The sequence below is a fragment of the Spermophilus citellus genome (genome assembly GCF_964194105.1).
Source record: "Spermophilus citellus genome assembly, chromosome: 2".
Taxonomy (NCBI): Eukaryota; Metazoa; Chordata; class Mammalia; order Rodentia; family Sciuridae; genus Spermophilus; species Spermophilus citellus.
Window position 1 is genome coordinate 253,288,366 of NC_138183.1, and position 27,975 is coordinate 253,316,340.

A 27,975-nucleotide genomic window follows, 5' to 3' on the forward strand; every position below is an offset into this window, starting at 1 on the left:
GGGGGCGCTCGCGGGTCCCGCGCGTGGTGTTTGGATGGCGGAGCTCCAGGCCGAGTCCAAGCCGCTACTGGGCCGGGCCCGTAGCGGCAGCGGTGACGGCGATTGCCCTCAGGCGCTGCCCACTTGCCGCAGCGTCCAAGTTGGTCCTGGTGAGCGGCCCGGGCCTAGTGAGGGGGCCGGGCTGGCCGGGATGCCGCGAGGGTCCCGCGGTCCCCAACTCGGCCGGCGTTCGAGCGCGGCCGGGCGCAGGGGAGCCGCTGTCCCGAGCCCGGCGGAGTCGGGGCGCTGTGGGGTCGTGGCCAGCCCCGAGGGGCCGGGGAAGAGGACGTCGGGCAGCCCCCGCCGGGTGCAGGGCTGGCCAGACGGCGGCGTTTCCGTGGTGGCCTTAAGGCTCCTAGGAGGCAGCGCTTTCATCCCCTCCTTCTCCCTGTTTCTTGTGGGGGAAACTGAGGCCCAAAGGAGGTGTCACTCAAGGTCACAAGCCAGGAGTGGCTCATGGGGATTCCAGACTCCTGGAGTGACTTTCCTGGCCTGGTCACAGCAGGTGGGCCCCAGCAGCTGGTGGGCCTGGGGCCCTTCTCCCTCCCCAGCCTCTTCCTGCCCTTCCTGTTTCTGGTCAGGGATTGCAGAATCTCTAGGAGGGTGCCAGGGTGGAGTCCACCATCCCTGGCTGACAGCAGGGGAATTAGGTGCTGGGTCAGAGGCAGAAGGAGCTGTGTCATCTTATTCAGGAAGAAACAGCCTTGGAGAGGCCCCGAGACTGCCCCAGGTCACGGGTGGCTGCTGCTAGAAACACACTGGACAGTCCTGCCTTGCCACTTCCCTCTCTGGGCTTCTTCCTCCTCTGCCCTGGAGGGGACTGTGTTGGGATAGTGACCACCACCTGTGGGCTGGTGGATCCTTGAAGGTGCCTGACCTGACAGGAGATAAGGGAACGAGAGCTGAGCTGGCCACACTGTTTCTGCCCCCAGGGAGATTCTTAAGTTGCTTCCTGGGACCAGACATCCTTCCTGCCAGGCTAGGACAGGATACATGAATGGTTCAGGGGACACAGGCTTTGTGTCTGGAGGGCTGGGTGCCTCTCTGGGGCTGCTACTTCTTGGCTGTGTGAGGATGGCAGTTGCTAATCCATTCTGGGTCTCAGTAAAAGGGGGCCGTGACAGGTGGAGGGGCCTGTGTGATTCAGAGAGCATCCGGGAGGTGGTGTGGGTGCTGCTGTCCGTCCAGGGCAGGAGAGCCGGGAAGCTGCAGGTCCCAGCCTGGCCGAGTGGACTTCTGGCAGGTGCGACCCTGGCTGTTGAGACAGGAGCCAGGGTGGACAGTGTTGATGAGGGGGTCTCAGGGCTCTTGGCCTTGTCACTGTGGTGAGGGCAGTTCTGCCTCTGTCCCAGCACTGTGCTGGGCTCTGAGATGGCCCCTGTGTTCCACAGGGAGGGGAGCTGCTGCTATAGAGTGCCCAAGGACCTGGGGGGCCCTGTGGCCAGGTCCTTCTGGCTCAGCCCACCTAACAGGGCTCCATCGAAGGTTGGGAAGAGTGCTTTTCCCCCCGGGTCAGAATCTCCCTTCTACAGCTGGAGAAGTAGTTGGAGTGAGGGATCCCCAAGCCTGCAGACCCACATTTAGTGGGGTGATGGGGTGTGGGCAGATGATTGCCACCGTGATGGGCAGGTGAGCTGCCCAGGGTGAGATCCCATTCCCACAAGGTGGGACGGTGCCCCTGGCAGAGGCAGCAGCCTGGGTAAGGGCTTGGCGGGGCCACATTCACAATGAATGGCATGGTGGGGGACAGGGTGGAGAAGCAGCACGAGCCAGTGGTGGGTAGAGGGGGCCCCCTGCAGTACCAGGCTGGACGGAGTGTGACCCTGGAGGACTTGTGGGATGCTGTGTGGGCTTCCCAGGATTTGTGACAAGATCCCTTGGGACTTCAGGTGGGACTGCCTTCCTGATACTGAGGGCTGGGTGGGCTCTGATGGGCTGGACCCAGAATCTTAGGACCAACCACCAGAAACCAGGTGAAGTGAACCACAGGGACAGTGTGGTTTGGTGTCCGTCCCTCCTCTAGGGACCTGCGTGAGGGCTGGGCTCTCAGACCCTCTGCTTCCTGGGCTGTTCATTGCCCACTGGGTAAGTCAGCTTTGGGGTCTGCTGTGTGCTGGGCACAGAGCCAGATAGCGTCTGTTTACAGCCATTCTGGGACACCGCAGCACCTCTGTGGGAACAGTTAGGGTCCTGAGGCTGAGCCTGTGGTTGAATGTGTGGGGACTGAGCCAGTCAGCCTGGGGGAGGTGACTTGCTGGCTGTGCTGTGAGGGGCGGGAGGTGCCCGTGAGCAGCTGGCCCAGGCTCTTCCTGAAAGCCCCCTCAGTCAGGGGCTGGCTGTGTCCATCACCTGGGCCTCCAGGAGGCCCCACCTCCTGTGCCCCGAGAACCAACTTGTGCATGGTGAAGGACACAGCTCCCTTTGCCAGGGAGGGCCTGGAAGAGGCCTGGCATTTGGGTGCTGCCTGGGCTCTTCCCTGGGGTGACTTGGGTTCCTGGTCCTGAGGGCAGGGACCAGGAGGGAGTGGGACTCTGCTTGGTCTCTGTACTCGATGCTTTCCGTTTTATGTGTCAGTGTTAATTCTGTGACCTTGGTGGGTGGAGTGGGCTGGTCGTGGTAGCCCATTCTATTGTTGGGGATGCTGGGGACCTGCAGGAGGCTGGTGGTGGGACCCAGCGGCTAAGGAGTGACACAGCCCTGTCATGGATCATACTTGGGTGCCAGACTGGCTGGGGGCTCTCGTACTCCGTATTGTACCTCACAGCGTCCTCTCAGAACTGGGCAGTGGCTGTCAGCACTCCTGCTGGGCAGAATGGAGACATCTGCAGAGCCAGTTCCCGGGTGGGAGAGGGTCTCTGGACCCCAGTCTAGCACTGGGGCTCTGCAGAGTGCTGCTGCTCTCCATAGGGCTTCGCTGGGGGCACTCTGTCCTCTGGGCAGTGGTGGTCCTGAGGGCAGAGCTGCCTCTCTCTAGGCCTGGTGCCAGGAGCTCAGGCTGCCACGCTCCTCTTCTGGTGAGGACCTGCGGAGGCCAGGTGTCAGGTGCTGAGCTCAGGGTGGAGGGATCTGTGGCTAGTGGTCTTCTTCTGTCAGACCACCATGGAGGGTGAAGCCTCATGATCCTACATGGTCACTGGACGTGTCCCCTCTGCCCACAGCCGCCGTGGCCAGTCGGGACCTCTGCATCGACCAGGCTGTGGTGTTCATTGAAGATGCTATGCAGGTGAGTGTGGGCTCCCTGCTGCTGCATCTCCCTGCCCCTCCAGTCCTTGCTGTCCTGGGTCAAGGCCTCAGCTGCTGGCCTGTGAGTTAGAGTAGCATGTCAGCGGGCCCTAGGCCTGGTGGCTGTCCTGGAGTTCTTGCTGTGAAGAGGTAGGTGACTGGGTACTGCGGCCCTTGAGGTGTTGATTCACCACATGCCAGGGCCTGCCCTGGGCCTCCCCGCTCCAGGTCCTAGGTGGGGCTACATCCCAGAGGAGGACGTAGTGCTGGGGACAGCGGCAGGCCTCACACATAGAAGAGCCTCGTAGGTAGGCAGGGACATAGTTGTGTCTTCTGCAGATCTTCCCCAGTGTCCCCTTAGACAGCTGGCCTTTGGGGAACTCGGTCTGCCTGGCAAATCTGGCAGCTTGAGAGGGTCTACAGCTGCAGCCGGGGGGCACCTGGGCCGGGTCCACGCGCCGACACAGATCCTGCCTGAGAGGGACAGAATCCATCCCTACCCCTGGGCTTGTCCGAGCCGGTGGCTGGGTGTGCCCTGTGTTGGCTGTGCCTGTGGTAATGTGGGGACGCCGTCAGGACTTCTGCATTGCTGCAGAGCCCTGCTCACGTCCTCCCTGTGACCCTTCCCTCCCAGTACCGCTCCATCTCCCACCGCATGGACGCCGGCTCGATGCGGCTTTACCGATGCTACTACTCGAACGCGTGCCAACGGTGAGAGTGCACCTATGGCGTGTGGGGTTCCATGTCCTGCTTGGTGGGGGTGGTGGCCTCACCCATTCTAGACTCTACCTGCCTCTGTCCAGGTGGGCACCCTCCCTGTGGGCTCAGAGGGGGCGTTAGTCTCCCTGAGGCAGGAGCCCTGGTGAGGGCGGTGGGGCTCCGGGTGATGAGAGCTCCCTTCTCAGGATGCTCGGCCAGCCCGGGGCAGTACTGGGCCGGGAGGTGCCAGCCCCTGCTGACCGCGAGTGGCCTGCCGCTTGCCTGCCAGGCACTTCTTGGCTCTGAGGGCAGCTGCTGCTTGTGCCTTAACCATGTTCTGTCTCCTTCCCAGGATCCTGAACTTCACCATTTTCTGCATCCTGGCCTTGGCCTTTATTGAGACCCCGTGTTCGCTCACGAAGACTGCCGACGTGCGCTACCGCTCCCTGCACTGGGAGCCGCCCTGTGGCCTGACCGAGGGCGTCGAGGGGCTGTGCTTGCTGGTCTTCATGGCCGACGTGTCTGTGAAGGTACGGTGGGCGGCCGGGGTGCCTCTGGGAGTACTCAGGGGCTGACCTTTGTGGGGGGACAGTGTGGGTACACAAGAGGACTGAGTGGTCTCACCTAAGGGCACCCTGTCATCCCCTAAAGAGGAGGGTGTGGGACAGAAAGGGGTCTCTTGCCCACACAGTGGCTGCTGCACATCTGACTCTCGATTCTGTCTGTGACAAGATCCCTCTGGAGGCTGCAGGTGGCCCTTGTGGCTCATGTGGGCCTGTGGCTCTGTCGGCCTAGGAGCCTCCAACTCCCCCACTGGGCACGGAAGGGCCGGCACTCTCCAGGCTGAGTGAAGCCTTCCAGAACTGTGGTCCCAGGGCCCCCATGGCCTGGGTCAGGCTGCACGTGGCCTCCTGGTGGTGCGGTACCTTTGCTGGGAGCCTGCCTTGCAGTCCCTCCTGGGAGGGGTGGGTTGCGTGGCTGGACGCTGGGGGGTGTGCAGAGAGAGGCAGGCCCTGGCAGTTCTTCCATCTTTTTTTTTTTTAATGTTTTTATTAGTTGTTGGTGGACTTTTATTTATTTATCTTGCTTTTATGTGGTCTTGAGACTGGAACCCAGTGCCTCCCTCGTGCTAGGCAGGCGCTGTGCCCTGAGCCCTAGCCCAGCCCTCCCCATCTCTTTTTCACCCACAAACGGTCAACAGGTCTGGGGATTTTTAAACTGGAACCAAAACTGGTAAGAAGTTGACGTGAGCTGTTCTGAGTGGCTGGTGTGTTTGGTGGTCTTTAGACGAGAGTGGCCACGTGCTCTTATCTGCAGGGGTGACCTCGGGAGGCTGTCTTGCTGGTGGGAGTGGCGGGTAGGACAGGGAAGAGCAGACTAACGCCCAGCCCACGTCACCTCCTGCTGTGGTCCAGGTGCCCTGTGCTGGGCGCTGTCTTGTCCGTCCCCCCAGGATGCCTTCCCAGCCTGCCTTCCTGCACTGGTGGCTTGCATGGGCACGTTGGGAACCCTGTGACCAGGGAGGACGCTGAGGCCCATGAGACTGAGGTTGCACAGCTAGTGGTGGTGCTCTTGGCCAGAGGCTACTTCCTGAGCACGTGGAGGTGGCCCTGTGGGGCAGTCTCCTGCTCTGTGGGCTCCTCCGTGGGCACTGACGTCCCCGCCTGGCTGCAGGCGCGTTGCTCACTGCTCCCCTGTCTCCCGCAGTGCTTCCTGGTCGGGCGGGCCCAGTTCCAGAGGAATGTGTGGCTGCTGGCCTACATCGTGGTGCTGGCTGTGTCTCTTGTGGACTGGACCGTGTCCCTCTGTCTCCTTTGTCAGGAGGTGCGTGGTGAGGACATTCTGAGATGGCGGGAGCTCCTTGGGGTTGTGGGGCACAGGTGCTGCTGTCTGGGGTCCGGCTGCTGTCCATTTGCCTAGCGCTGCCCTCGCCCGGTAGCCCTTGGGCTCCTGTTGGGCAGGGAGCCATGCTCCCACCTGCGCATGGGGACCCGCTGCCTGGAGAAGGCAGGAGGCGTCCTTGGGCATCCCGAGCATGAGAGGATGATCTGGGAGCACATCCTGGGCCTCTAGCTCCTGGCCCTCAGCCCGCCTGGCAGCCAGACTCACTTGCCTGGGTGTCCATGGAAGTGCCACCCTGCTCCCTTGCTATGCCCAGAGCCATACCCCAAGCTCTGTGCAACCTAGCCGTGTTGCACAGCCACCCCCAGAGTTCTGACCGCAGGGCCTTTGTTCCCTGCAGAGCACCCTTGGGTGCCTTGGTGGTGTCGAGCGGTGACAGGTTGGCCGCTCACAGCCGCGTCTGTCAGGGTCTGTGGGGGAAGGAGACCCATCGGGTGCTGTTGTAGGGAGAAGTGGAGAAAGACCACGCAGATACCGGGGGTTGTTGACATATTGGCACCTGAAGCCCCTGGGAGGGGACTCCAGAGCTGGGACCCTCCCTGCCTTTGGACTTCTGGGAGGGGTGGCCCAGCGGGGGCTGGGAATGCAGTAGGGGGGGAGTGCGGTGCCCTCCCACCTCCAGCTGGCAGACCCAGGCCCATGAGCGCAGGGAGCCACTGCCCGAGAGGGAAAGCCCCCTCCATGGCCTCCTGCGGCTATGAGGGGCAGCCTCTGGCTCTCCCATAAGTGCTGCCCTTCTCCCTTCTGAGAAGGGGAGGACGGCCCAGCAGTCGTGAAGCTGAGTGACAGTCAGGGCATCTGCCTGACTGGCCAGCAGATATTCTAACCCACTGGCTGACTTACCAAGCTAACCTCACTGAGAAGGGCGAGGAGGGGTGGTGGGAAGAGTCCACTGGTAAGCACTAACGGGCCGCCGCCTGCCGGGACCCGTGCACGGCACGGAAACAGCCCTGGCTGTCCAGCTGGTCATATCCTAACTGACCTCTGTCCTTCCCTGCTGCTGAGTGGGAATGTCATACTGCATGGCCTCTGGGGGGAGCCCTGTGATGCTGGACCACAAGACCAGAGCCTCTGCCTATGGGCAGCCTGTGACTGCGTTGGGGCATGCGGGGTACCCATGCCCCTGCAGAGCCGGGGCAGGTTGGAGCCCCTAGCTGTAGTTAGGTCACCTCCATTCCCTTTGGCCTGCTCAGCCCATGCCCGGGGCTGGGGCCCTTCCAAGGATGACAGATGCAACCCAGAGAGGGCCAGCAAGTTCCTGGATGGGTCCCTCTAGAGGGCCTGCTGTGCCGGGTGCTGGTGGACCTTATCCAGTGGGACCCAGGTTCTGTGTGAGGGAGAGGCTGCTGACCCCTGAGGAACGCCAGACCCAGGTGTCATTCCATAGTGCAGCTGGCTCTGTCAACGGGGACCAGGGCAAGCTAGAGAGGAAGGGATGGCCGTGACGTGCCACTGAGCTTGGCAGGCTGGTGCTGAATCCAGCAGGGCCCTTGATGGGCCTGAGTCCCCTGGGATGTCTGCCCCTGGGATGGCAGGGGTGGGTACAAGTGAGGACACAGACAGGGTTCTGAGTCTGCCCTGGGCTCTTCCAGCGTCTGCGCATCCGCCGGCTCCTCCGCCCCTTCTTCCTGCTGCAGAACTCCTCCATGATGAAGAAGACCTTGAAGTGCATCCGGTGGTCGCTGCCAGAGATGGCCAGGTGTGCTCTGGGTTCCTGGGGCTGCAGGGCTCCTGTGCAAGTGCATAGCCTGAGGGCCTGAGGATTGGCCTGGGCACTCCTGCCCAGAGTGCTGCCTGAGAGGCCCACAGGTGCTTTGGCGCTCCGAGGAGGTCATTGGATCTGGCGGCCCCCTTAAAGGCCCTGGCAGACCTGCTGCTCCTCCCCTGTGGCTGCTGGTACTGGGGTGCCCCCTGACGGGTCTTTGCTTGCCCCCGTGCTCCCGTGGTGGTCCCCTGCCCCTGCTCCGCCGTCTCCTTCCACTCTTTCCACCCGCAGTTCTGTGGCTGCTGCTGGGTGTTAAAAAGTTCTGATGGCGTCCCTGCTTGCAAGTCTTGTCATCACCAGAAAGTTGGGGCTCTTGGGGCCAGTCTTAGCTCTCCATAAGTCCCCTCCCCTGCCCACAGAAATGTCACTCATGGTCCTCTCTCTGCCTTGAATCCCTTCCTTGGTGGCACATCTGGCTGATGTCCCTCTCCTTCAGCCAGAAGGATGGAGGTGGCCTTGGGCCCTGGGTCATGCCCCTGGGGTTGTCTTTGTCCCACCGCAGAAGGCCGGCTCTGCGAGGCAGGAGCAGGCCGTCTTCCAGCCTCTTGGGCTGAGTGCTCAGCAGGTCCTCTGGGGACAGGAGGGGATGGCTGTGCCTGACTCTGCCCCAGGTGCCCCCTAGGCCAGTGGGCGGGGGCCTACACCTGGTGGGTGCTGAGCCCCGCCCTCTCCCCAGCATCGGGCTGCTGCTGGTTGTTCACCTCTGCCTCTTCACCATATTTGGGACGTTGCTGTTCACCGTGGGCGAGGAGGTGAGGTGGTGGGCGTGGCCAGAGGTGGGGCTGGGCTGTCCTCTGCACTCGCTAACCCTCCAGCAAGGTCTGTGCAGGTGTCTGTGGAGAGTCACTAGGCTGGAGGGAGTGAGGGCCGCGCGGCCCTGCCTGAACGGTGTACCCAGGAGTCACGCGGCCACCTTGAGCCCAAGGTCTACCTTCAGGGGCCCTAGTGCTCCCAGCACCCCACTGCTGAGGCCCTGATGGCCCCAGTTCTCCTGGGCTTGGGGCCACTGTTCCCATCCTGCCCCACCCCTGCCACCTTCCTGCCAGTTGTCCAGGGGGTAGTTCGTAGGTCCCTCCCCAAGGGGCTACCCAGCCTCACACTGAGCCTTCCTCTGCACTCCTCCTTGACTGGGGCCCCTTGGGTCTGCACTGGCTTCTGGGAGTGCCCCTGCCAACACATCCTTGTCTCCAGCCCTTGACCCTGATCCCCGCTCTGCCCAGCCCCAGCTGAGCCTTTGACCCCCAGCAGGTTAGTGTTGTATGAGGGTGTGCCCCTGTCACCTGGCCTCGAGGCCTGCTGTGGGCCCCCCACTTTCCATCCTCTGTGTTTGCCCTCATGTCCGGGCTGGGGTCACTGTCTGCCCCAGGCCTCGGCCACCCTGCTTCTTTACTCCTTTGTCCTGGGATGTGGCTGGTCGTGGTCAGCAGTCAGGGCTGGTTTTTGTGAGTTTGAAGAACCTCTAGGGTTGGGGCTGTGCTGCCCAGGAGGGGAGCCAGGTGCACTTCTAACCTGGGAGAGGGGTCAACCCGAGCCACGGCTCCATGTCTTCATGTCTCTGTGTGAGTGTGCCTGTGTGCGCCTCCGTGCTTGTGTCTGGGGTGTGTCTGTGTCTGTTGGGTGTGTCCCTCGGTGACAGGGCAGTGCTGGACTGCAAAGGTGGCCCTACTGCTGACCCCCAGGAGGGCCAAGCCCATGAGGGTGGTAGTCAGTTGCCGCTTCCAGAGCCCAGGGGAGGCGGAGTCAGTGTGGGGTGGAGGTGTCCTTGGCCTCTAGCCTGGGAGTGCTAAGTGTCCCCGGCTTCTGGGAGTGTGGCTCCCCCTCCAGGTGGGTCTCGGCCCAGCAGGGGAGCTGGCTGAGCAGGGTGACGTTGAGCACCCGCAGGAGGATGCTGCCCTTGGTCTTGGCAGAGCTCCGCTCCCTGCCTGGCTGGAGTGGGCGGGGCGGGCGGTGGTGACTGGCCCCCGTGAGGTTCTTACCCTCTCTAGCATGGCCTGGAAGGCAGGCTGGGAACCTGCGCCTGCAGGTCTGGGTGGCCTTGCTCAGTGTCCCCTGCTCGTGCCCACTGTCCCAGTGCCTGACCTCGTTTCAGCCCTTTGGTAAGCACAGTCCAGGGCCAGCCTTCTCGGCATGCGGGCTGTCCCCACGCAGTCTGGTTGGAGGTGTTTCTGAGGACTGGGTTGGTATAAGGCCTTGGTCCCATGCAGCAGTGTACATCCCACCTCTAGACGTGCCCCAGGCCAGCCTGTCGTTGCTGGCAGTGGGTGGGGCAGAAACCCTGTGCTCAGGCTTCCTCTGCTCCCCCACAGGGTGGGCCTTGGGGTGGGGGCTTGGGGTCGGAGGGTCACATGGGGCGGCCCCCACAGGAATTGACTGTAGAGGTGTGGCAGGAGCCCTGCTGGGTTCAGGCCCTGGGCGGTGCCTGTCTTCCTGGGGAGCTGCCCCACCAGGGGTGGCCTTGTCTGTAAACGGTGCCGGTGCTGTGCGCTGGGAGCCAGGTGCCGTGCTGAGGCCTTCCTTGGTCAGCTCAGAGCCCGCCGAGCTAGGCCTGGGGGGTGGGTTGTTTCAAGCCAGGAGGGCCAAGCTCACATCCAGTTGCTGCCCACCCCCTGGCCCTTCGCGTTCTTGCTCCATCCTGGCCCTGCTGAGGCCCTGCGGGGGCTGTGTGCCAGACAGGCCCCTGTGCCCTTACCACCAGTCGCTTGTCCATGCTCAGCACACCTGGGCGGTGGATGGAGGAGCAGTAGATGAGGACAGCTTGGTGGATGGTCCTGGTGGATGGTCCTGGCTGCTGGGTCCCCAGGTCGGCCGACTGGAGGCCCAGCTGTGGGGTGAAGGCCTGTGTGGCTTCCCAGAGCCTCCTCTGCTCTCGGCAGGATGAACATGAGAAAAAGGAGAGGCTGACCTATTTCCAGAACCTCCTGGACGCCTTCACTTCCCTCTTGGTGCTGCTGACCACGGCCAACAACCCTGACGGTGTGTGCGGGTGGGCAGGGCAGGCGGCCTGGGTGGAGCCCCGCGGCCTGGAGGGAGCGTCCAGGGCTGTCCGACCAGGAGACGGGTGACTCTGGAATCCTCTGTCCTTTTTTCCTGTTTTCACCCCTTTCTCCCTTCTTGCTGCTTGTCTTTCTGTCTGGCTCCTTGTTTTCCTGCTTCTCCTGCTTCCTGCTCCCTGCATCTTGCCTCCTTTCTCCTCGGTGAAGCTGACTGTGAGCCGTGTTCTCTGTGTGACGATGAATGGCGGTGGTCAGTGGGCCCTCTGGCAGCCTCATTGGGGCCCTGCCTCTTTCCCTGCCGCTGCCCAGGCCCAGCGTGAGGTGCGTGCTGCTGGGGAGCATTGCATGCGAGAGACCCTGGGGTCTTGGCTGGCTGCGATGGGTGCTGGCAGGTCCCCAACCTGCCCAGGTGCAACTGTACCCAGAGGAGAGGCTTCTGGCCTCGTGGGCTTGGCTGTGGCTCTGCCACGCTGGCTGGTGTCTTTCATTTGGGCTTAGGGATGCTCGCACCAATGAGGCCTTCCCCACGGGCAGCCTGGGATGCTCACCCGGGAGAGCCAAGCACCCTGCCCTGAGCTTGGTCCCCCTGTGCTGTGAGACCCAGCTAGTCTCTGTGGGGAAGGGGGTCTGGCCGCAGGGAGGCTGATCTTAGCTTGGCCCAGGGTTGACTGTCCTCCATGGACCTCCATGGACCTCCATGGGACCTTCCTGTCCCGGGAAGGGCCCAAGGTGACAGGCTGGGGTTCGAGTCAGAAGCCTTACTTCTCCCACAGCCTCCTGTGCTGTGGGGCGTCTGGCCCGAGTCACATGGGAGCTGGGAGGGTCCCCGCAGGCTCGAGCCTTCTGTCTCTGGTCCCTTCCTTGCTCAGTGATGATCCCCGTGTATTCGGAGAACCGGGCCTATGCCATCTTCTTCATTGTCTTCACCCTGATAGGTGAGCGCCCCGTCGGGCGGAGCCTCCCAGCCACAGCCCCGGTGCTCAGGTGCCCTGACCTGGACCCCGCAGACACCTCCCCCGCCCGGTCCCTGCTGCCCTGCCACCCCTGGCTGCCACCCCTCGTCCATCCTTCCACCCGTGCGGGCCTGGCCTGCTTGTGCCCACTGATAGACGGGGCGTGAGGCCCTCGAGGTGTTTGTCCTGCTGCGAGCAAGGAGTCTTCTGGCCACTGTGGTCTCTAGTCCTCTTTGTGCCCACTCACCTTGCCCAGGGGTGTGTGTAGGACCTGCCATGCTGGGGCTCCAGGCCACTCTGAGCTGACCGAGGCTTTTCTGTGGCAGGGAGCCTGTTCCTGATGAATCTGCTGACCGCCATCATCTACAACCAGTTCCGGGGCTACCTCATGGTGAGGCGAGCTGTGTTGCGGGCTGTGTCTGGAAGTGTCTGAGACCCAGCGTGGAGTGGCCCCAGCTGGCCAGGGGGTAGCCCTCAGCCTTGAAGGCCATGTAGGTCAGGCAGGGGCCACTGCCTCCCGTGACCAGCTGGGACACACCCTGTGTCATTGCCTTGAGTCATTTTGGGAGTGCAGGAGTTGTTGCCGTGGCTACCCAGGGTCCCTAGAGCTGTCCCAAACCTTAGAGTGAAGCTGCCAGGGACCCACACAGGAGTGAGCCAGTGGGCTTCACTTCCCCTGGGCCTTGGCCACCTCCCTCCTTTGAGGACAGCCCCCCTGGGGTCTGTCATCCCCTGTTTGAGGGGTGGAGAGGCCAAGGATGGCTGGCTTCCCTGGAGGCTGCTGGGGCCTCCCGTCTGTCCACCCTTGGGGGAGGGGGAGGGGCAGGGGCCGGCGGGGTGTGGGGGAGTCCACTGCTCAGCGCGTCCTCCTTGCAGAAATCTCTGCAGACCTCGCTGTTCCGGAGGCGGCTGGGGACCCGTGCTGCCTACGAAGTCCTCTGCTCCATGACAGGGTAGGCTGGGGTTCTGCAGGCCTGAGTGTGGCCAGGGCCCTTTCTCCCCAGGAAAGGGGCTGTGGCCCTGGGTGGGGTCTGGGCATCCCCGAGGGGTCTCCCCAACAGCCCCTGCTGCCTGGCCACGGGCTCGGGTTCATCTGGAATCCTGAAAATACTCTCTGGGCCCCTGCTGTCCTCATGTCTGCCTCAGCTCCTGCCTCACCAGGCGCCACTCTGCTGTGCTGTAGATGACGCTCGAGGGCATCACTGAGAGCGCTCTGGACCTGCTGCTTGGTGGCAGTGGAGTCTGCTCCTCTGAAGGGGACGAGTGTGTCCCTGGGTCTTAGATGATGGTGGCTGTACCACACCTGCAGGGGGTGCTGCTGGGAGGTGCCCCTCAGGCAAGGCCCTGCCCAGGGCAGTGAGGGTATTCAGGACAAGTGCTGGGGAGGCTGCGGAGGGCTGCCACGGGCAGTGCTCACTGGCGGGTTTCCTTCCCACAGAGTCGGGGTGACGCCCCAGGACCTCCTGCAGGTGCTTGAGAAAGCCCAGCTGAGCAGTTCCCAAAAGCAGGCCATCATGGAGGTAGCTGCTCCCATGTCTGCCCAGCCTTTGTGCTCTCCAAGGCCAGCGCTCACGGCCCATGGGGTTGGGGCTGGGGCGTGGCAGTCCCCTTGTGGCCTGCTGACAGGCTTGCCTCCGCAGAAGGTGCGCTCCCTTGATGGTGTGCTGCTGTCAGCTGACGAGTTCCAGAAAATCTTCAGTGAGGTCGACAGAGGTGTGGTCAGAGAGGTAACGGGGCGGGCCTGTGCCGCCTGCCCAGCCCAGGGCCATCAGGGTGCGCAGGGACTCTGCGTTCTTCTAAAGCTCTCTGCCGGGGTGTTTCCCCTCATGGGCAGTGGGTGGAGGTCATTTGGCTTTTGCAAACTGGGGAGACTTTTTCACCTGAAGAAATAGACCAGCGCTGGGAGCTGGCCTGGGCCAGGCTTGCCCGGGGAGCTGCCTCCTGGGGTCCTGTCCGCCCTGGAGGTGGAGTACTGTCTCTGCACAGCCTCCACCTCTCATCCTACCATGGACCTTGGCCTCCAGTTCAGCACTGTGTAGAGGCTGTGACAGGTTCTGGTGGGCGGAGGTGCTTGGAAGGAGCAGAGGTGTCCTGGGCAGCAGAGGGGCAGTGGAGGGGCTGCCATTTCCACTACTTGGCCTGGGGACCCTGCAGGAACCTGAGCAGGGCTAGGGCAGGAGGCAGAGTCCTCTGCGTCCTGCTTTCGGGCTCCTGCTACGTTCGTGCAGGGAGGCCACGGGAATAAGCCTGCACCAGGGGCTTCAGGCTCAGGGTCTTTTCTGACATCCTGGGGCTGGGGGTCCGAGATCAAGGCTGGCAGGCTGGCTCCTCCAAGGCTTCTCCTTGGGTTGCAGGTGGCGAGAGCCTTCCTTACGTGGTCCTCACCGTGAAGGCCTGTGTTCACTTGCTGAACTCTCAAAAGCCCCATTTCCAAGTGCCGCCGCCCCTGGGGTCCCAGCCTGCGCTGAGCGGAGGACAGTTGGGAGGCAGCGCTTGCCCTGGGCCGTCGGCTAGCCAGGCCCCTGCCGGCCCCCGTGGCCTCAGCCTGTCACGTGTTTTCTTCAGGACGTGCTTTCCTCAGGTGTCTCTAGGCCACCTCGACCTGCGTGGGATGGTGTGAGCTTGTCCCTGTCATCGTTTGGGGTGTCCCTCCTGGGGCCTGGCAGTGCTAGTGATACTTCAGCAGGGGACGCTGTGTTCAGCTACCACACCCCTGCTTGGGACAGGGTGGCACTGAGTTGTCAGGTGGAGTCACCTGGAGGTGCAGAGTGAGTGTGTTGGAGGTTGGCGTCGGCGTGGATTGGGGACGGCCTCGGCCAGGAGGCCTCTGTGTAGCCTGCTGCAGGGGGTGGCTCCTGCCCCAGGTGGAGGCCCCCTCCGCAGCACCAGGGCCGGGAGCGTGGTGGGTGTGTAGTGGGCGTCATCTCACCTGCAGCTGGCCACCCAGGGTTCTGGTTCCCCGCTCTCCCAGTGATGCCCACTGGTCTCTGGCTGTCCCTGGCAGCTGTCTGCAGACCTGTGGGTACTGTGGTCACAGTCACATTCACTCTCCTGCCCTCTCCCAGTGCCAGGACCTGTGGGTGTCCATGAGGGGGTGCTGCCTCCAGGAGGCAGGGAAGACAGATGGGCTGTGGCTGTCGAGATCCAGGGCAGCAGGCTAGGGCGGGCTAGGGCCATGAAGGCCCAGGACTGGAGCCACGTCCCTGCTCTGGCCTTGTCCTTCCCCGTCTGCCAGTTTGTTCTTCCATGGGTAGAGTCCTGAGAGCTGTCGTGCAGCTTGTTTGGATGCCACCCTCTTCCCCACAGGCTGCGGGCAGGGGCCGTATTTCAGTTGGAGTGAGGAGCAGGAAGGCTGGACGTCAGGTGGAACTCAGGCCCTGAGCATGCCAGGCCAGGGGTCCACACTGAGCGACCCATCCAGCCCTTGGACGGTTTTATTTTGAGACAGGGCTTCGTTAAGTTGTGCTGACTGGCCTTGAAATTTGAGATCTTCCTGCTTCAGCCTCCAGAAGGATCATAGGCGTCCACCACCATGGTGGGCAGGTTGTGGTTTTTGGTGGCCCCTTCAGAGTCATGGGCACTCGGGAGGTCAGCTCCTGTCCATCATCCTGGCCCTGCCCAGGTTGCTGGCCCATTCATGCTGATGAGCTGCTGATGAGCTGCAAGTGAGACCTCCCTGCCAGTTTCCAAAGAAGCCTGTCTTCTTAACGAGGGGCTTTGGGTTAAAGACGAAGTGGTGGTTGTAGTAGACAGTAACAAAGGGTGGCGAAGCCCCCTCGCTGCCCCTGGAGGCCACCCATCCGATCACGTGATTTGTCATTCCATGTCACATGCAGCATGGAAGTGCTCTCTCCGTGTGGCTGTGTGGTTGTGATGGGGTGCTCAACTCTGTTGGCCAAGGTGTCCGTGTGTGGTCAGGTACAGAGTGGACCCCTCCCCAGGCTGCTCAGTCCTCTGTGCTGCGGCTCAGCTCTCAGGTGGTGGGCATGCAGGAGGCAGTGGTCAGGGTGTGCTGGAGGTAGGTGGCCTCTGGGCGTTGGCCTCCACGTCGCCAGGTCAGGCTGCAGCTCTGGGTCACCTGGAGTACCATGTGGCTGGAGGACTCTGGATGTCCCCCATCACACCCCTGCCCCACTCCAGAGGGCACCCAGAGCCTGCACTCCCACCATGTCCAGCGTTCCTCATGTTCACTGGTGGCCAGGGACGTTGTTGGGGACTGGCCTGTCGCCATGGGGCGGGTGGTGAAGGATGAATTGGGAGCCCAGGGACGGGACCTGAATGCTGAGGCCTCTGTTCCCATGGCCCGGCGTGGTTGGCCTCTGAGCTGCGTGAGTGAGGCCACGGCAGCCCCTGCGCCTTCCGAGTGCAGGCCCTGTGCTCCCCTCCTGCAGCCCCTCCTCTGCCTCCGTGTCTTCTGCATCTTCTCTTTTTGTGTGTGGAATCCCTTGTGGGGACGAAGTGTTCTCTTTCTGCCCACCTACCGCAGTGGCCTCTCATGTGGGGCTGCCCGGCACTTGACATGTGGCCTTTGCCACAGAAATGGTATCTAAACTTCACTGGATTGAAAGGAAATGCCCACGTGTGGTTGGCGGCTCCCGTGGACACCCGGGCACCTCCTTCCCTGCTGAGTCGCTGGCTTTCCGTGTGGTTTGCCGGGTTGTTCGTCCCCATCCTGTGCACATGGGAGGTGTCTGAAGCAAGGCCACGGAGCTTGGGAAGTGCTGGTCTCGTGAGGGGGCCAGGCTGGAACTCCCACGGCGGCGCTGGGTTCCTGCTGCCCTGGGCGCTCCCGCTGTGCCTGGCTGTGTCAGGCTGTGAGCCGTACACGCACCTAACATGGCCGTGGGTCCCATCGTGGCTTGCTGAGGTGCCCGTGGGGTCGTGGCTCCCTGGTGGCGGGGAGGCGGTTTGGGACTGCTTCCTCGATGGCCGGGCCTGCCGCCGTGCGGTTCTGAGCCGCGGGTTCCCTCCTTAGCACCCGCCGAGGCCCTGCTACCAGTCCCCGTTGCTGCAGAGCGCCCAGTTCCTCTTCGGCCACCGCTACTTTGACTACCTGGGCAACTGCATCACCCTGGCGAACCTCGTGTCCATTTGCGTGAGTGCTGGCTGCCCCTGTTGGTGTGGGAGGCGGGTCTCTCAGGCCCCCTGCCCTGGCCGTGCTGCCTGCCATGTGTCCTGCTGGCGCTGTGAGCCGCCCTCTGCTCTGGCTTCGCAGGTGTTCCTGGTGCTGGATGAGGACGTGGCCCCCAGTGACCGGGACAACTTTGTCCTAGGGGTAAGCTCTGGGATCCCTGGCCCGGCAGGCCGTCCGCTGTGTTGAGGAGAAGTGAGGCAGGGTGGCCTGGTGCAGAGCACAGCATGGCGCCGTGGCGGGAAGCCGGGAGAGCTGGGGGCCCGTGGGCAGGGTCTTCCTGGCCCTCCGCTCTCAGCTGGCAGCTGGCTGTTGGCCCTGCACCTCATGGGGAGAGCTCTTGTTAAATCCCTCCGAGAGCTGAAGTTCTTCTCCCGGGCAGTAGGTAGAGCCACCAGCACCCTGCTGTCCCCTGCCTTAGGGGGTCTGCCGAGTCCCTGAAACCATGACGTTCCCTAAGAATAAAGCTAAGAATGAAGCTTGATTTGCCAAATTAAAAAGTGACCTTGTTGTCACGTGGGGCCTGGAGTGGAGGGTGTCACTCCATCAGTGTGGGGGTGGCGCTCCCCAGGCTTCAGGCTTCCGCTTCTCGTGGGAAGACCTCGTTTCCCTCTTTCCCCTTCTTCATGTCGGGCTTTTCCCTGCCTGGCGCCAGGGGGCTCCCGGGCCCTGAGGGCAGGGTGGTGCGGGGCTGGCTGCTCTTCCTCCTGAGGAGCCTGGGGCAGGCCTGTGTCTGTCTGTCCGTCTTAGCTTTGCTTGTCTTTCTGTGCTGGGGTGAAGCCTGGGCCTCCTCGTGCCAGGCCAGCCTCCGCCTCTCAGGCCCTGCTCCTCTCTGCTCTCCACACTGGAGCAGTGTGCTTGTCGGGAGGGCCCCAGGCGGACCCGCAGGCAGCCAGCTCTGGCCCTCCAGGGGGCTCCATGCCAGCCCCTCCATGCAGCCGCCTCCGTGCAGTCGGGTGTTTGTTCCTCCTCCTCAGTGGTCACCTCCTCCCAGGAGGACGGAGGCCATGTTCACTTGGGAGTAGGAGGCAGGCCACACACCTGGAAACGTGACCTGCGCCTCCCTGTAGGCTGTGGGCCTGTGGTGTGGGAGGGGTCCTGTGGCTGCCTGGAGGGGAGAGCCACTGGCTATTTTATTTACTGGTGGAGACCACCTTTGACCAGGAGCCCCCCCAAACTCTCACCAGGGACTGGGGAGCCGCCTGTGAGCCGGGAGCCCTGGGGAGGCCTGAGTCGGGAGAGGGGCAGAGCGGGGTGCCGGGTGCTGTGGTGTCAGGCAGGGGGTGGTGTGGCCGCAGGGCTGCGATGGCTGAAGCGCCTCTTCCCTCAGGTGCTCAACTGTGTCTTCATCATGTACTACCTGCTGGAGCTGCTGCTCAAGGCCTTCGCCCTGGGCCCGTGGGGCTACCTGTCCTACCCCGAGAACCTGTTCGACGGCCTCGTCACCTTGGCTCTGCTGGTAAAGTTGGAGATGCCCCGGCCATCCTCTCGCGTGGTGTGGGCTCGGCCTGTGGCTTTGGGCTGTGCTGGTCTGAGGCTTTGCTGAGGACCCGAGTGCCTAGGGAGCTGGGCTCCTGCCTCAAGGGACGGGGCCGGCCTAGCCCAGCTGAGCTGCTTGGCAGGTGCCGGGGGCTGCAGGAGGTGGGTTTCTACAGCGTCCAAGTGCAGTGGAGTGAGTGGCCCTTAGGCCCGCACACACTCCACCCTCAGTGTGACCTTGGGTGTGGGGGAAGGCCTGCTGGTGTGCTCAGGTGCTCAGGGTGCCCTCAGAGGAGTGTCCACGCCTTTCCCCAGATGCTGGGCTTGGGGGCGGTACAGCAGGACGCTGGAGTGGTCCACGGGAGCGTTTGCCCCTGACCATGCTGCAGGAGAACCCGGGGCCTTCCCGTCTGTCCTTGATTGAGCTGCTCCTGTGTCTGCAACTCCTAGGCCAGAGTGACACAATTCCTGTCATCTGGAGCCACACCAGGGGGATGCAGACGGAGCTGACCTCTGCCTTTGGGGAGAAGGCGTTGGTCGCCCGCCAACTCGTGGTGGTTGGCAGGCTGCGGGTTGGCGTTGCTCTACAAGGCTTTCTTTTGTCATTGAAGGTTTTGGAGATCCTCACGCTGGCTGTGTACGGGTTCCCCTACCGAGGCTGGTATGTGACCCAGGAGAACCCTGGGGGCCCCATGGGCAGCCCCACCCTGTGCCTCCGGTGGCCCAGGCCCTGCCCAGGGCTCTGCATGGTGCAGCAGGCGAGCTCGGCCAGGGCGGGGCCTGCCTGATGGGAGGGGGGCAGCCTCTTTGTGCTCGTGAGGGTCTGTTCTGTAGCCTGGGTGTCCCAGGCGTTGGGCAGTGGCCCCTTGAGGTGCCCTCCTGAGCAGCAGGGGTTCCTTGTCCCAGCATTGCCATGGGCCTGTGGCCCCTGAGGTGCTGAGGGCCAGAAGCAGACACTCCTGAGCCCCCAAACTCAGGCCTGGGGACTGGTGATCACTGGGATCAGGTGGGCCCCTCTGCTCCAGGAAGGTCCTGGCGGGAGCACCTGTCCTGTGTGGGACCTTTGGTTGTCCCCTTCCGCAGTCTACCCCTGTATAGTGGTGGGGCTAGGGCTTGTGCCCATTGGCCCCGGTTCTGGCCAGTCAGAGGGCACGTGTGGTGGGCTGGTGGGTCCTGGCCTTGCACCAGGACTTCTGCTGGTGTGGTGCCTGTCCCAGGATCTGTCAGTAACCAGTTGGTGCCACGAGCCTGTCCCAGAGCACAGTGCAGGCCAGGACAGGTGGCCCCGTCGTGGGGGTGCTTGGGGGCTGGCATGGGCCCAGAGCTTGCAGGAGGACACAGTGCTGGGACCTGGGTGCCCTGCAGGAGCTGCTTGGCCAGCACCTTGGTGGCAAGAGTCTGTGCTGCCTGCACCCCAGGACAGGCGTCCCCTTGTCTCTAGTGTGCACTGTACCCTGCCTCTTCTTGGTCCTTGCCGGGGAGTGGTGGGTGGACGTTCTGGGCAAGGAGCACACAGAGAAACCCCGAGCAGGGCCAGGTGGGGCAGGGCCAGGTCAAGGGGTGGGACTGTCACAGCACAGGAAATGGGGTCTGGGGTGAGGGGCACAGGAAGAGGGTTGGAGGTCAGGGGCCGAGGAATGGGGTGGGAGACACGGAGCAGTGGAGGTGGGGGTCTGGAAATGGGGTCGGGGAAGGGCCTGTCTGTTCTGCCGGGACCTGAGCGCTCAGCTCAGGACCTCAGTGACCTTTATAGATTGGGTCTTTGTCCTGTGGTGCCTGGAGGCTGTGCTGGGTGGTGTGGCCGTGAGGTCTGTGTGTGGCTGTCGCAGGCCATGCCCTCCTGCGTACCTCCGTCCCCTGGTGGGTCTCTGGCCTCCACTCTGCCCATGCATCTCCCCAGGAAGCCAGAGATGCGGGGCCTGCTGTCGCTGTGGGACATGATGCGGCTGGTGAACATCCTCATCGTGTTCCGCTTCTTGCGCATCATCCCCAACATGAAGGTGCGTGTGCTGGCCTCTCTCGTCGTCCTCAGCACTATGTGGCTCTGGGACAGGCAAGTCTGAGGCCACGGACCATCCCCACCACCCCAGACGCCCTTGGGCACACCTCAGCCATGCCTGCATCTGAGGTGGGGCAATAGTTAGAGGCAGGCGGGTCCAGCCCTGCGTGTGGTGAGGATCAGGGCCGCCGAGATCGGGTGTGCGTGCCTTCGGCTGTCCCAGGAGCCCGCGTGCTGGAGATGGCAGAAAGGCTTGGTCTGGGCTCCAGGGTGTGGTAGTGAGGGGCAGGTGGGGGGTGCTGGTGGCCTCTCTGAGCCCCTGGTTCTCTAATGTGCCCTCAGGAGCCGCAACCCGTGGGCAGGCAGGTGGCCAGTGGGTTCAGGCGCAGCCCCTGGAGTGGAGGCAGAGCGCTGCTCCCCTCCTAAGCTCTTTTTGGGAGAGGTGAGACTGAGGAGGTCAGACCCCCTTCAAGGTGTCTTGTTCCTTCCTCCCACCTCTCCTGAGGGTGTGCCATGCCCCTGTGCTCGCCGCAGCAGTGGGTTTCCCATGGAAGGTGGCTGGGGTCCTGGGTGCAGATGGAGCTGCTGAGCTGGAGCCTTCTGCACAGGACATGCATGCACACACATGTGTCTACATGGAGTCACACTGTGCACACACGGCTGCATGCAACTGCAGGGCACACATGTGCAACCATGTGAACTCTAGACGGCACTCTTGCACACAGCCATAGAGCACATGCAGTCACATACATGTCCGTATAACCATGTGCAGTGACGCATGTTCACATAACCATGTGCAGTCACACACACGTTCACGTAACCGTATGCGTTCGCATGTCCACATAACCACGTCAGTCACACACATGTCCACATAACCACGTGCAGTCACACACACGTTCACGTAACCATGTGCATTCACATGTCCACATAACCATGTGCGGTGACGCATGTCCACATAACCACGTGAGTCACACACATGTCCACATAACCACGTGCAGTCTCACACACGTTCACGTAACCATGTACGTTCACATGTCCACATAACCATGTGCGGTGACGCATGTCCACATAACCACGTCAGTCACACACATGTCCACATAACCATGTGCAGTGATGCATGTCCACATAAGCAGGTGCAGTCACATACAAGTCCACATAACCCATGCAGTCACATGTCCTCATAACCATGTGCAGTCACGTGCTCACAGCACAGCACATGCGTGTGTGTCATTGCATCATCCACAGTGTGCACACCGCACACATGTGGGTTGTAGGTCTGCCATGTCACACATGCTCTCAGGACGGTGTCACATGCACACTGTTCAGGCACCTGTGTGCATGTGGGTGTCTGCGTGGGCTTGCACCCTCGCCCTTGTGGTGTCCACCTGCTGGCGCCCCTCTGCCTACAGTCGGGGGGGTTGCAGGCCTGGCTGGCCAATGGGGATCCGTCTTAGTGGGCACATCCAGGGCTATTTCCTCGGAGCTGCCCTGGCCCCACGGGTGGGCAGGCAGACATGGGGTCTCTGCCCAGGGGCACAGGACTAGGCCTGCGAGGCGGCTGGCCATGTGGGGAGTTCTTGGCACAGGTGGGTTTGGGCATTCGAGGTGTGGATGTGTGTTGATGGGTGTAGGTGTGGTGTGTGGACAGGTGTATGGGTGGCGTGGTGTGTGCAGGTGAGGGGGTGTGTGGGTAGCCAGGTGCACATCTAGGTGTGTCCCGGTGTGTGTGGGAGGTCATGCAACACCTGTCTAGGTGTGTCCCAGTGTGTGTGGCTGGCTTCAGGATGTGTGTACATGTGTGTCCCGGTGGGTGTGGGCAGCTGTGGGCTGAGTCTGTGTGTCCAGGTGTGTGAGCAGTGTGGGGACAGCTGCAGGGTGTGGCCACCTGTGGCCAGGTGTGTGTGGGTGGCTGCTGGGTGCCTGTGGGTGTGTGGCTTGTGGCTTGGTGTCCACCTTGCCTTTCTGTTCAGGGTCGTAGAGTGGGTGCTGGTGTTCCTCAGTGGGCGGGAGGAGTGAGGGGCTGTGCTTTCTTCCTACCTGCAGCTGATGGCCGTGGTGGCCAGCACCATCCTGGGCCTTGTCCAGAACTTGCGGGCATTTGGCGGCATCCTGGTGGTGAGTCCTGGAGGGTGCTAGTGGCGGGGGACCGGGACCCTGGGCAGTGGACTTGGGTGGACTGGTCGACTTTGCCCTGTGGGCAGCAGGGTCCCGGCTTGGGGCATCAGCAGGGAGATGAGGCCAGGGAGGTGCAGGGCTGGGCAGGAAGCCAGGTTGCTCCCCTTCCTGGAGGCGGGACCTGGGGCTGTCATGGGTGGGGCTGGATCAGCATTCCTTTGCCAGGAGTCTGGGATGCCATCCCAGGGCCACCTTGACACTGGGGACTGGATGGCTTTGTCTGCTGGCTGAGCTTGGGAGGAGGGCCCCATGCTAGCTGGGGTCCCTGAGCCGTGTTTCATTGGTAGGCAGCACCCAGGTCCCCTGGGGAGCATGGACACACCTGCCCAGCTCCACTGGCACCTGAGGTCACCTGGCCCCGGAGGTCGACAGTGTTTTGAAGTAGTGGTGCTCATGGCTGGGGGCAGCGGCCAGGCTGGGAGCCTGTGCCCAGGGCAGAAGGCTGTGGCCTCTCAGACCCTGGCTGGCTGTGGGCCAGTCAGGCTGACGGGGCTGCTGGACTCCTAGGTGGTGTACTACGTGTTTGCCATCTTAGGGATCAGCTTGTTCCAAGGTGTCATCGTGGCTCCTGGCAATGACAGGTGAGGGGTCCCCGCTCCCCTTGTGCCCACCCCCCGGGTGCCCTGCCTGGGGCTCCTGAGAACCACGGCACCCATACCCCTCTCTGAGTCCAGGCTGCAGAAGTGGGTGGGATTGGGGGGTGGGCAGTACAGGCCCAGAACCTGGAGCCCCACTGTGGCCCCGGAGCCCAGAGGAGCTGTGTCCGTGGTCCTGTTGCCTGGGGGACACTCTGTTCTTCCTCCTTTTTCCCAGGGGCCTGAGGGAGGTCCTGGCTGAGCAGGGGGCTAGGGCAGTGCTGAGTGCTGACAGGGGTGTTGTGTCCCCAGCCTGGCCCACGACAACGGCTCAGCGCCCTGTGGCAGCTTCGAGCAGCTGGAGTACTGGGCCAACAACTTTGATGACTTTGCGGTGAGTCCTGTGGCCTGACCCCTCCCAGTCCCGGCTTCCTGCCCCCAGGCCCCCCCAGGCCTGCTCCCCGCCCCCCAGGACTCTCCCAACCCTGCTCTGCCCCGCAGGCCGCCCTGATCACCTTGTGGAACGTGATGGTGGTGAACAACTGGCAGGTGTTCCTGGAAGCCTACAAGCGCTACGCAGGCGGGTGAGCCCCACCCCCAGCCAGGCTCCCCCAGATGGCCGCCGCCTCCGCTCCAGGTGCCCCAGCTGGCTCCACAGTGCGGGGTGGCTGGCCGCGCATCCTGGCCGACCTCGTGTCCCATCTACGCTGCTCCTGGGCGATGGCCGAGGACGTGGGTACTCTCTCCCGGGTGTGGTGTGGAGGCGCTGGTGGCCTGCTGTGACGGGAAGTCCGTGGGCTGGGCCAGGGAGATGGCAGGACAGCCCAGCCCAGCCCAGCAAGGACCTGGCCTGGAGGCCTAGGTGTGCGTGGTGCTGAGCTCCCACGTGAGCTCGTGGCCTGGACCCTCCTGCGTGAGCTTGTGGCAGGGGGTCTTCAGTGGGGACACCAGTGCTACACACCAGCTGGGCGTGGATGAGGTCCTGACAGGCGTGCATGGTGGGGTCAGGACTGGACTTCCCCTCCTGCTTGCCCCAGGATGCGGCCCCTGTCCCCCACAGGTGGTCACTGGTCTACTTCGTGTTGTGGTGGCTGGTGTCGTCTGTCATCTGGGTCAACCTCTTTCTGGCTCTGCTTTTGGAGGTACCGGATGTCCCTGCCCAGGCCTGTCTTGGTTTCTCGCGCGTCAGTCACTGGTGGGAAGCTGGGGCTGGGCCTTCCTGGTCTTTGGATGGCTGTGCTGGGCTGGTCTGGCCGTGGGTGCTGCTTGCCCTGGTTGCTGGGCTTTCTTGGGAATGCCTGACGCTGCATGGTGGTGCTGCTCAGGCCTGGGCCTGGTGCTGAAGGAGGGGCCCCAGCCCTTGCCATGGCAGGAGTGAGTATCGCTGCCGGTGCCCAGGCGTCCAGGGTGAGATGCCCACCCTTGCAGTGATGCTGGCCACCTGGGCCCAGGAGCAGCAGGGCTGGCCTCACACAGGGCCCACACTCACTGCCCGCCCTCCTCCCTCCCGCTCCCCAGAACTTCCTTTACAGGTGGGACCCCCGCAGTCATGAGCGGCACCTCTCGGGGATGCAGCTGACCGCAGAGCTCATATTCAGGTGCGTTCGTGGGAAGCTGCTGTGAGCAGCCTCCTGGGGTGAAGTGCAGCAGCAGGCTCTGATGGGTCTCCCTGCCATCATGTCCCTTTCTCCTGAGCCACAGCTGAGTAGGTCACAGCAGCTCAGGGCCAGGGCCAGAAGCGGGCTGGGGCTCTCTGCTCGATGCGGCTCCAGAATGTGAAAGAGCCCCCCTTTCAGTTTCCTGGCCTCTGGGTGCTCCTGTGACCTTCCTTCCTGTGACCATTTGAGTGTCTCTGTACTGGTCCAGGAAGGTGGCCAGTCACACTGGAGGTGGCCTGCTGAGGGTCTCATTTCCTGCACAGGCGCCAGCTGTGCCCAGTGCATGTCTGGGCTTTTGCGGTCTTTGCTTCCCTGCACTGCTGGGGCCGGAGCCACCGCAGAGCCCCAGCAGTGCCCTTCCGGCCTGTGGTGGTGCTGCTGGAGGCCCTGCATCTGTCCCGAGACTGGGTCTGGTCCTTGGGGTCCCAGTCCCTGTGTGTTCGTTCTGGCCCGTCTGGTTTGGGGACCCTCCCCTAAGCTGTGGCTCTCTCCCAGCGCCTGGTCCAGGCTCCTGAGGTGCCCGTGGTCCTCTGCCTCACAGGGACATCCTGGAGGAGCCCAAGGAGGAGGAGCTGATGCACAGGCTGCGTAACCACCCGCACGTGCGGCTCTGCAGGTGACACTCTGACGGCCCCTGGCCAACCGGCAGGAGAGAGGCTGGCTGAGGATGAGACGGCACCTGACCAAGCAGGACAAGCCTCTGCTCTGACTGACCACCTAGGGGACAGCAGGGGACAAGGAAGCCAGTCCCTCTTGCTGCCCTTCAGCTGCTGCGCTGCCGGGCTCTCCAGGTGGCCGTGCCCTGCTGCCGTCCTTCCCGAGCTGCTCCCGGGAGGCTCCTGCTTTTCTGTTGTGGAGGTGACTCTGGGGCCTTGAAGCCAGCCTGGAAGCCAGAGGCGGTGGCCTTCCCGTGCCGCCTGCGCCAGCAGGTGCCTTCACTGCTGGAGGCCTCCAGGGACAGGGCCGCGTGGGCTGGGCAGGTCCCCTGCAGCCTCGGGCCTGGGGGTGCTGGTGGCCGTACACGGGGGAACCTGGGTGTGTCGTTACGTACGGGTTGTGCACGTGATGGGGGCCGGGTGTTTCTGTGGATCAGAGTGCCAATAATTCCACGGTGGCCCGCGGAGCCTGAGACGTCTGTGCTTTCTACCTACGCGGGGCCTGCTGCTGGGGCAGGGCTGCTCGGGAAAGCGAGGACACCTGGCTGAGGGGCTTCCTGCCACTGCACGGTGGCCTGCAAGCCCGAGGTGGCCCTGCTTGGGCCAGGGTGGGGAGGGTGAAGTGAGTGTGTGTGACAGGCCATGTCGTCTCTCGATCCACTCTGGACCCAGGTTGGCCCAGGGCTCTCGATGGGGCACCAGCTCAGGGGGTTGCTGCCTATTCCTGGAGCCCCTTCATGGAGGAGAGCGTTGGGTGGACGAGTGAGGTCTGCCGTGGGCTTGAAGGGTGAGCGCCCGGCAGGACACAGCCACCCTAGTCTTGCCAGCTGGTGTGGAGATGGGATTTGAGGATGACATACTGGAAAGGGGCCCAGGGACACTGAGTAGCCCCAGAATGTGGGACCGTGAGGATCTAGTGCTTGTGACTGCACAAGCTGGCTTCCTGTGGGTCCTGGTGTCCCCTGGAATCCTGTGCCTGTGCCTGACACTCTGCCTTGGTCGCTGGGCCTCCTGGAGCAGGCTGCCTGGGGGGGGGGGTGGAGGGGGGCTGGTTAGGGCAGAAGGACCCCCAGGGCTGGGCCGCTTGCCGCTCTGGGGACAGGGTGGGGCCTGCCACCCCTTGCTCTTAAGGTTCGGGCGCCACCTAGTGGTGGCATGGGTTCCGCTGATTTCTTTCCAATATGCCGTGGGCCCTGGGACCCCGTAAGCCACTGCTGCCATCTGGGCGGCTCCTTCCCTGTGGACGTCTCCCGAGTCCTCTGAGAGGCAAGGCTGGTCTGACCTGTCTGAACTGTGGAGTGTCCCATCTCCAAATGAGCCTAGTCCTCAGGGCACTTGTGGGATGGACAGCTGTGCCCTCTGTCCTGCCTCTGTGCCTGTCCTTCCCTGGCCCTGCTGTCCACCTGTGTCTGGGCTGTGTGCAGAGCCACCTCTGTGGCTTTTCTTGCCAGGTGGTGGATAATTCTGGGCGACCTGTGCTAGGCACTGGTCAGGGCTTGCTGCCCTCAGGAAGGACGCTGGGAGCTGCTATCCCTGGAGGAGTGTGTGGAGGGGAGGGAGGAGCCTGGCTGGGCATGCTGGCGCCTGTGGACTGTGGCCTGAGGTCTTGCGGGCATTCTGGGGGCTCCTGAAAATTTCATATGCACTGAGTTTGACAAAGGTGGGCCCTGACTTGGCTGTGCTGACCGGGGGAGGGGGCAGCCCTGGTGTGGTGACCAGTCCACCCTCTTCCTTCTCAGCAGGCGCTCTGTGGAGCGTGGTGGCCATGCAACTGTGATGGAGAGCACCCCATTGAGGAGTGTGCTGGCCCCTGATGGCCCTTGCAGCAGCCTTGAGCGTCTCCAGCCGTCTCCCATGGTCACCTCCGTGCTCTGGCTGGGCACAGGGTCGGGGCTTGTCCTGCTGGATCGTAGGTTCACCCAGCACTGTTTGAAACTGGAATCTCGGCCCTCAAGGAGGCCAGAGGAAGGGGAGGTGAGCGGGGTCCTGGGCCTGGGCCTGGGTGCCAAGAAGGCCTGTGTCCGCAGGGTCAGCAGGAGACAGAGATGGAGGCAGCTGGGCTTGTAGATGTGAGGGCAGGTGAGGGGAAGAGGCTGGGGCTCACGTGGGACAGCAGCCTGTCAGGGCCATGGGTGGGGGTGTGGGCACCTGTGGCTTGGACGCGGGGCTTGTGCTGCACACACTGGAGCGACACGGTTGTGGGTCTGAGCAGCTCATGATGGGGCGGGACGTGTGGGGTCAGCTGGGGAGCACATGAGGCCACTGAGGGGACCCACTCTGGCAGGCACCAAAGCCCCATGGCCTGAAAGCCTCATGTGCCACGCTGGACCTGGGAGGGTTGGCTCTCCATGGCCAGCAGAGCCCCTGGGAGCGCCTCCTGGCCCCATGCTGGGGAGGCGGGTGCGGGCCTGCTCCCACCCGCACACCCCACCCACCAGGGGCTGTTCTCACTTCTGCTCCTCCCCAGGAGCTGCTGGGCCCCACTGGCTCTGCGCGGATGGCACAAGGCACAGGTGCTGTGACTGAGGTGGCGTGGAGCAGGTCCAGGGCGAGGTCCTAGGTCTTGCTCGTGTTTGGTAACAGTGACTCGGAGGCGGCAGCGGTCTTGGGGAAGAGTTGCCAGGGCAGCAGCGAGCTAGCCTGAGCCCTCTGGGGGAGGTGACGCTGGCCACTGCCCCTGTTCCCGAGTCGTGGCGTTGTGGCTGTGTCCCAGCCTCCTGGATGTGCTC

At 63.2% G+C, this 27,975-nt stretch overlaps 1 protein-coding gene across 6 annotated transcripts; it reads left to right on the forward strand.

The window, feature by feature from the left end:
- On the forward strand, positions 1–27,924 carry TPCN2 (two pore segment channel 2). 6 transcript variants are annotated; one of them, XM_081274588.1, is made up of 25 exons: positions 1–149; positions 3,198–3,262; positions 3,896–3,972; positions 4,313–4,490; positions 5,668–5,784; positions 7,455–7,561; positions 8,304–8,379; positions 10,501–10,600; positions 11,490–11,555; positions 11,900–11,964; positions 12,450–12,526; positions 13,012–13,093; positions 13,214–13,300; positions 16,549–16,668; positions 16,789–16,848; positions 18,035–18,163; positions 18,795–18,844; positions 20,084–20,183; positions 22,226–22,297; positions 22,865–22,938; positions 23,245–23,326; positions 23,434–23,516; positions 23,993–24,074; positions 24,451–24,530; positions 25,132–27,924. In XM_081274588.1, the coding sequence occupies exons 1-25, from the start codon at positions 35–37 to the stop codon at positions 25,208–25,210; spliced, it is 2,223 nt and encodes a 740-aa protein (XP_081130714.1). In that variant the 5' UTR covers positions 1–34; the 3' UTR covers positions 25,211–27,924. The 6 variants fall into 6 exon arrangements, 3 of the variants coding, with proteins under 3 accessions (XP_081130714.1, XP_081130715.1, XP_081130716.1); XM_081274590.1 differs by lacking the exon at positions 1–149 and adding an exon at positions 1,775–1,928; XM_081274589.1 differs by lacking the exon at positions 8,304–8,379 and having other exon boundaries at positions 10,428–10,600.
- The last annotated feature ends 51 nt before the right edge of the window (positions 27,925–27,975 follow it).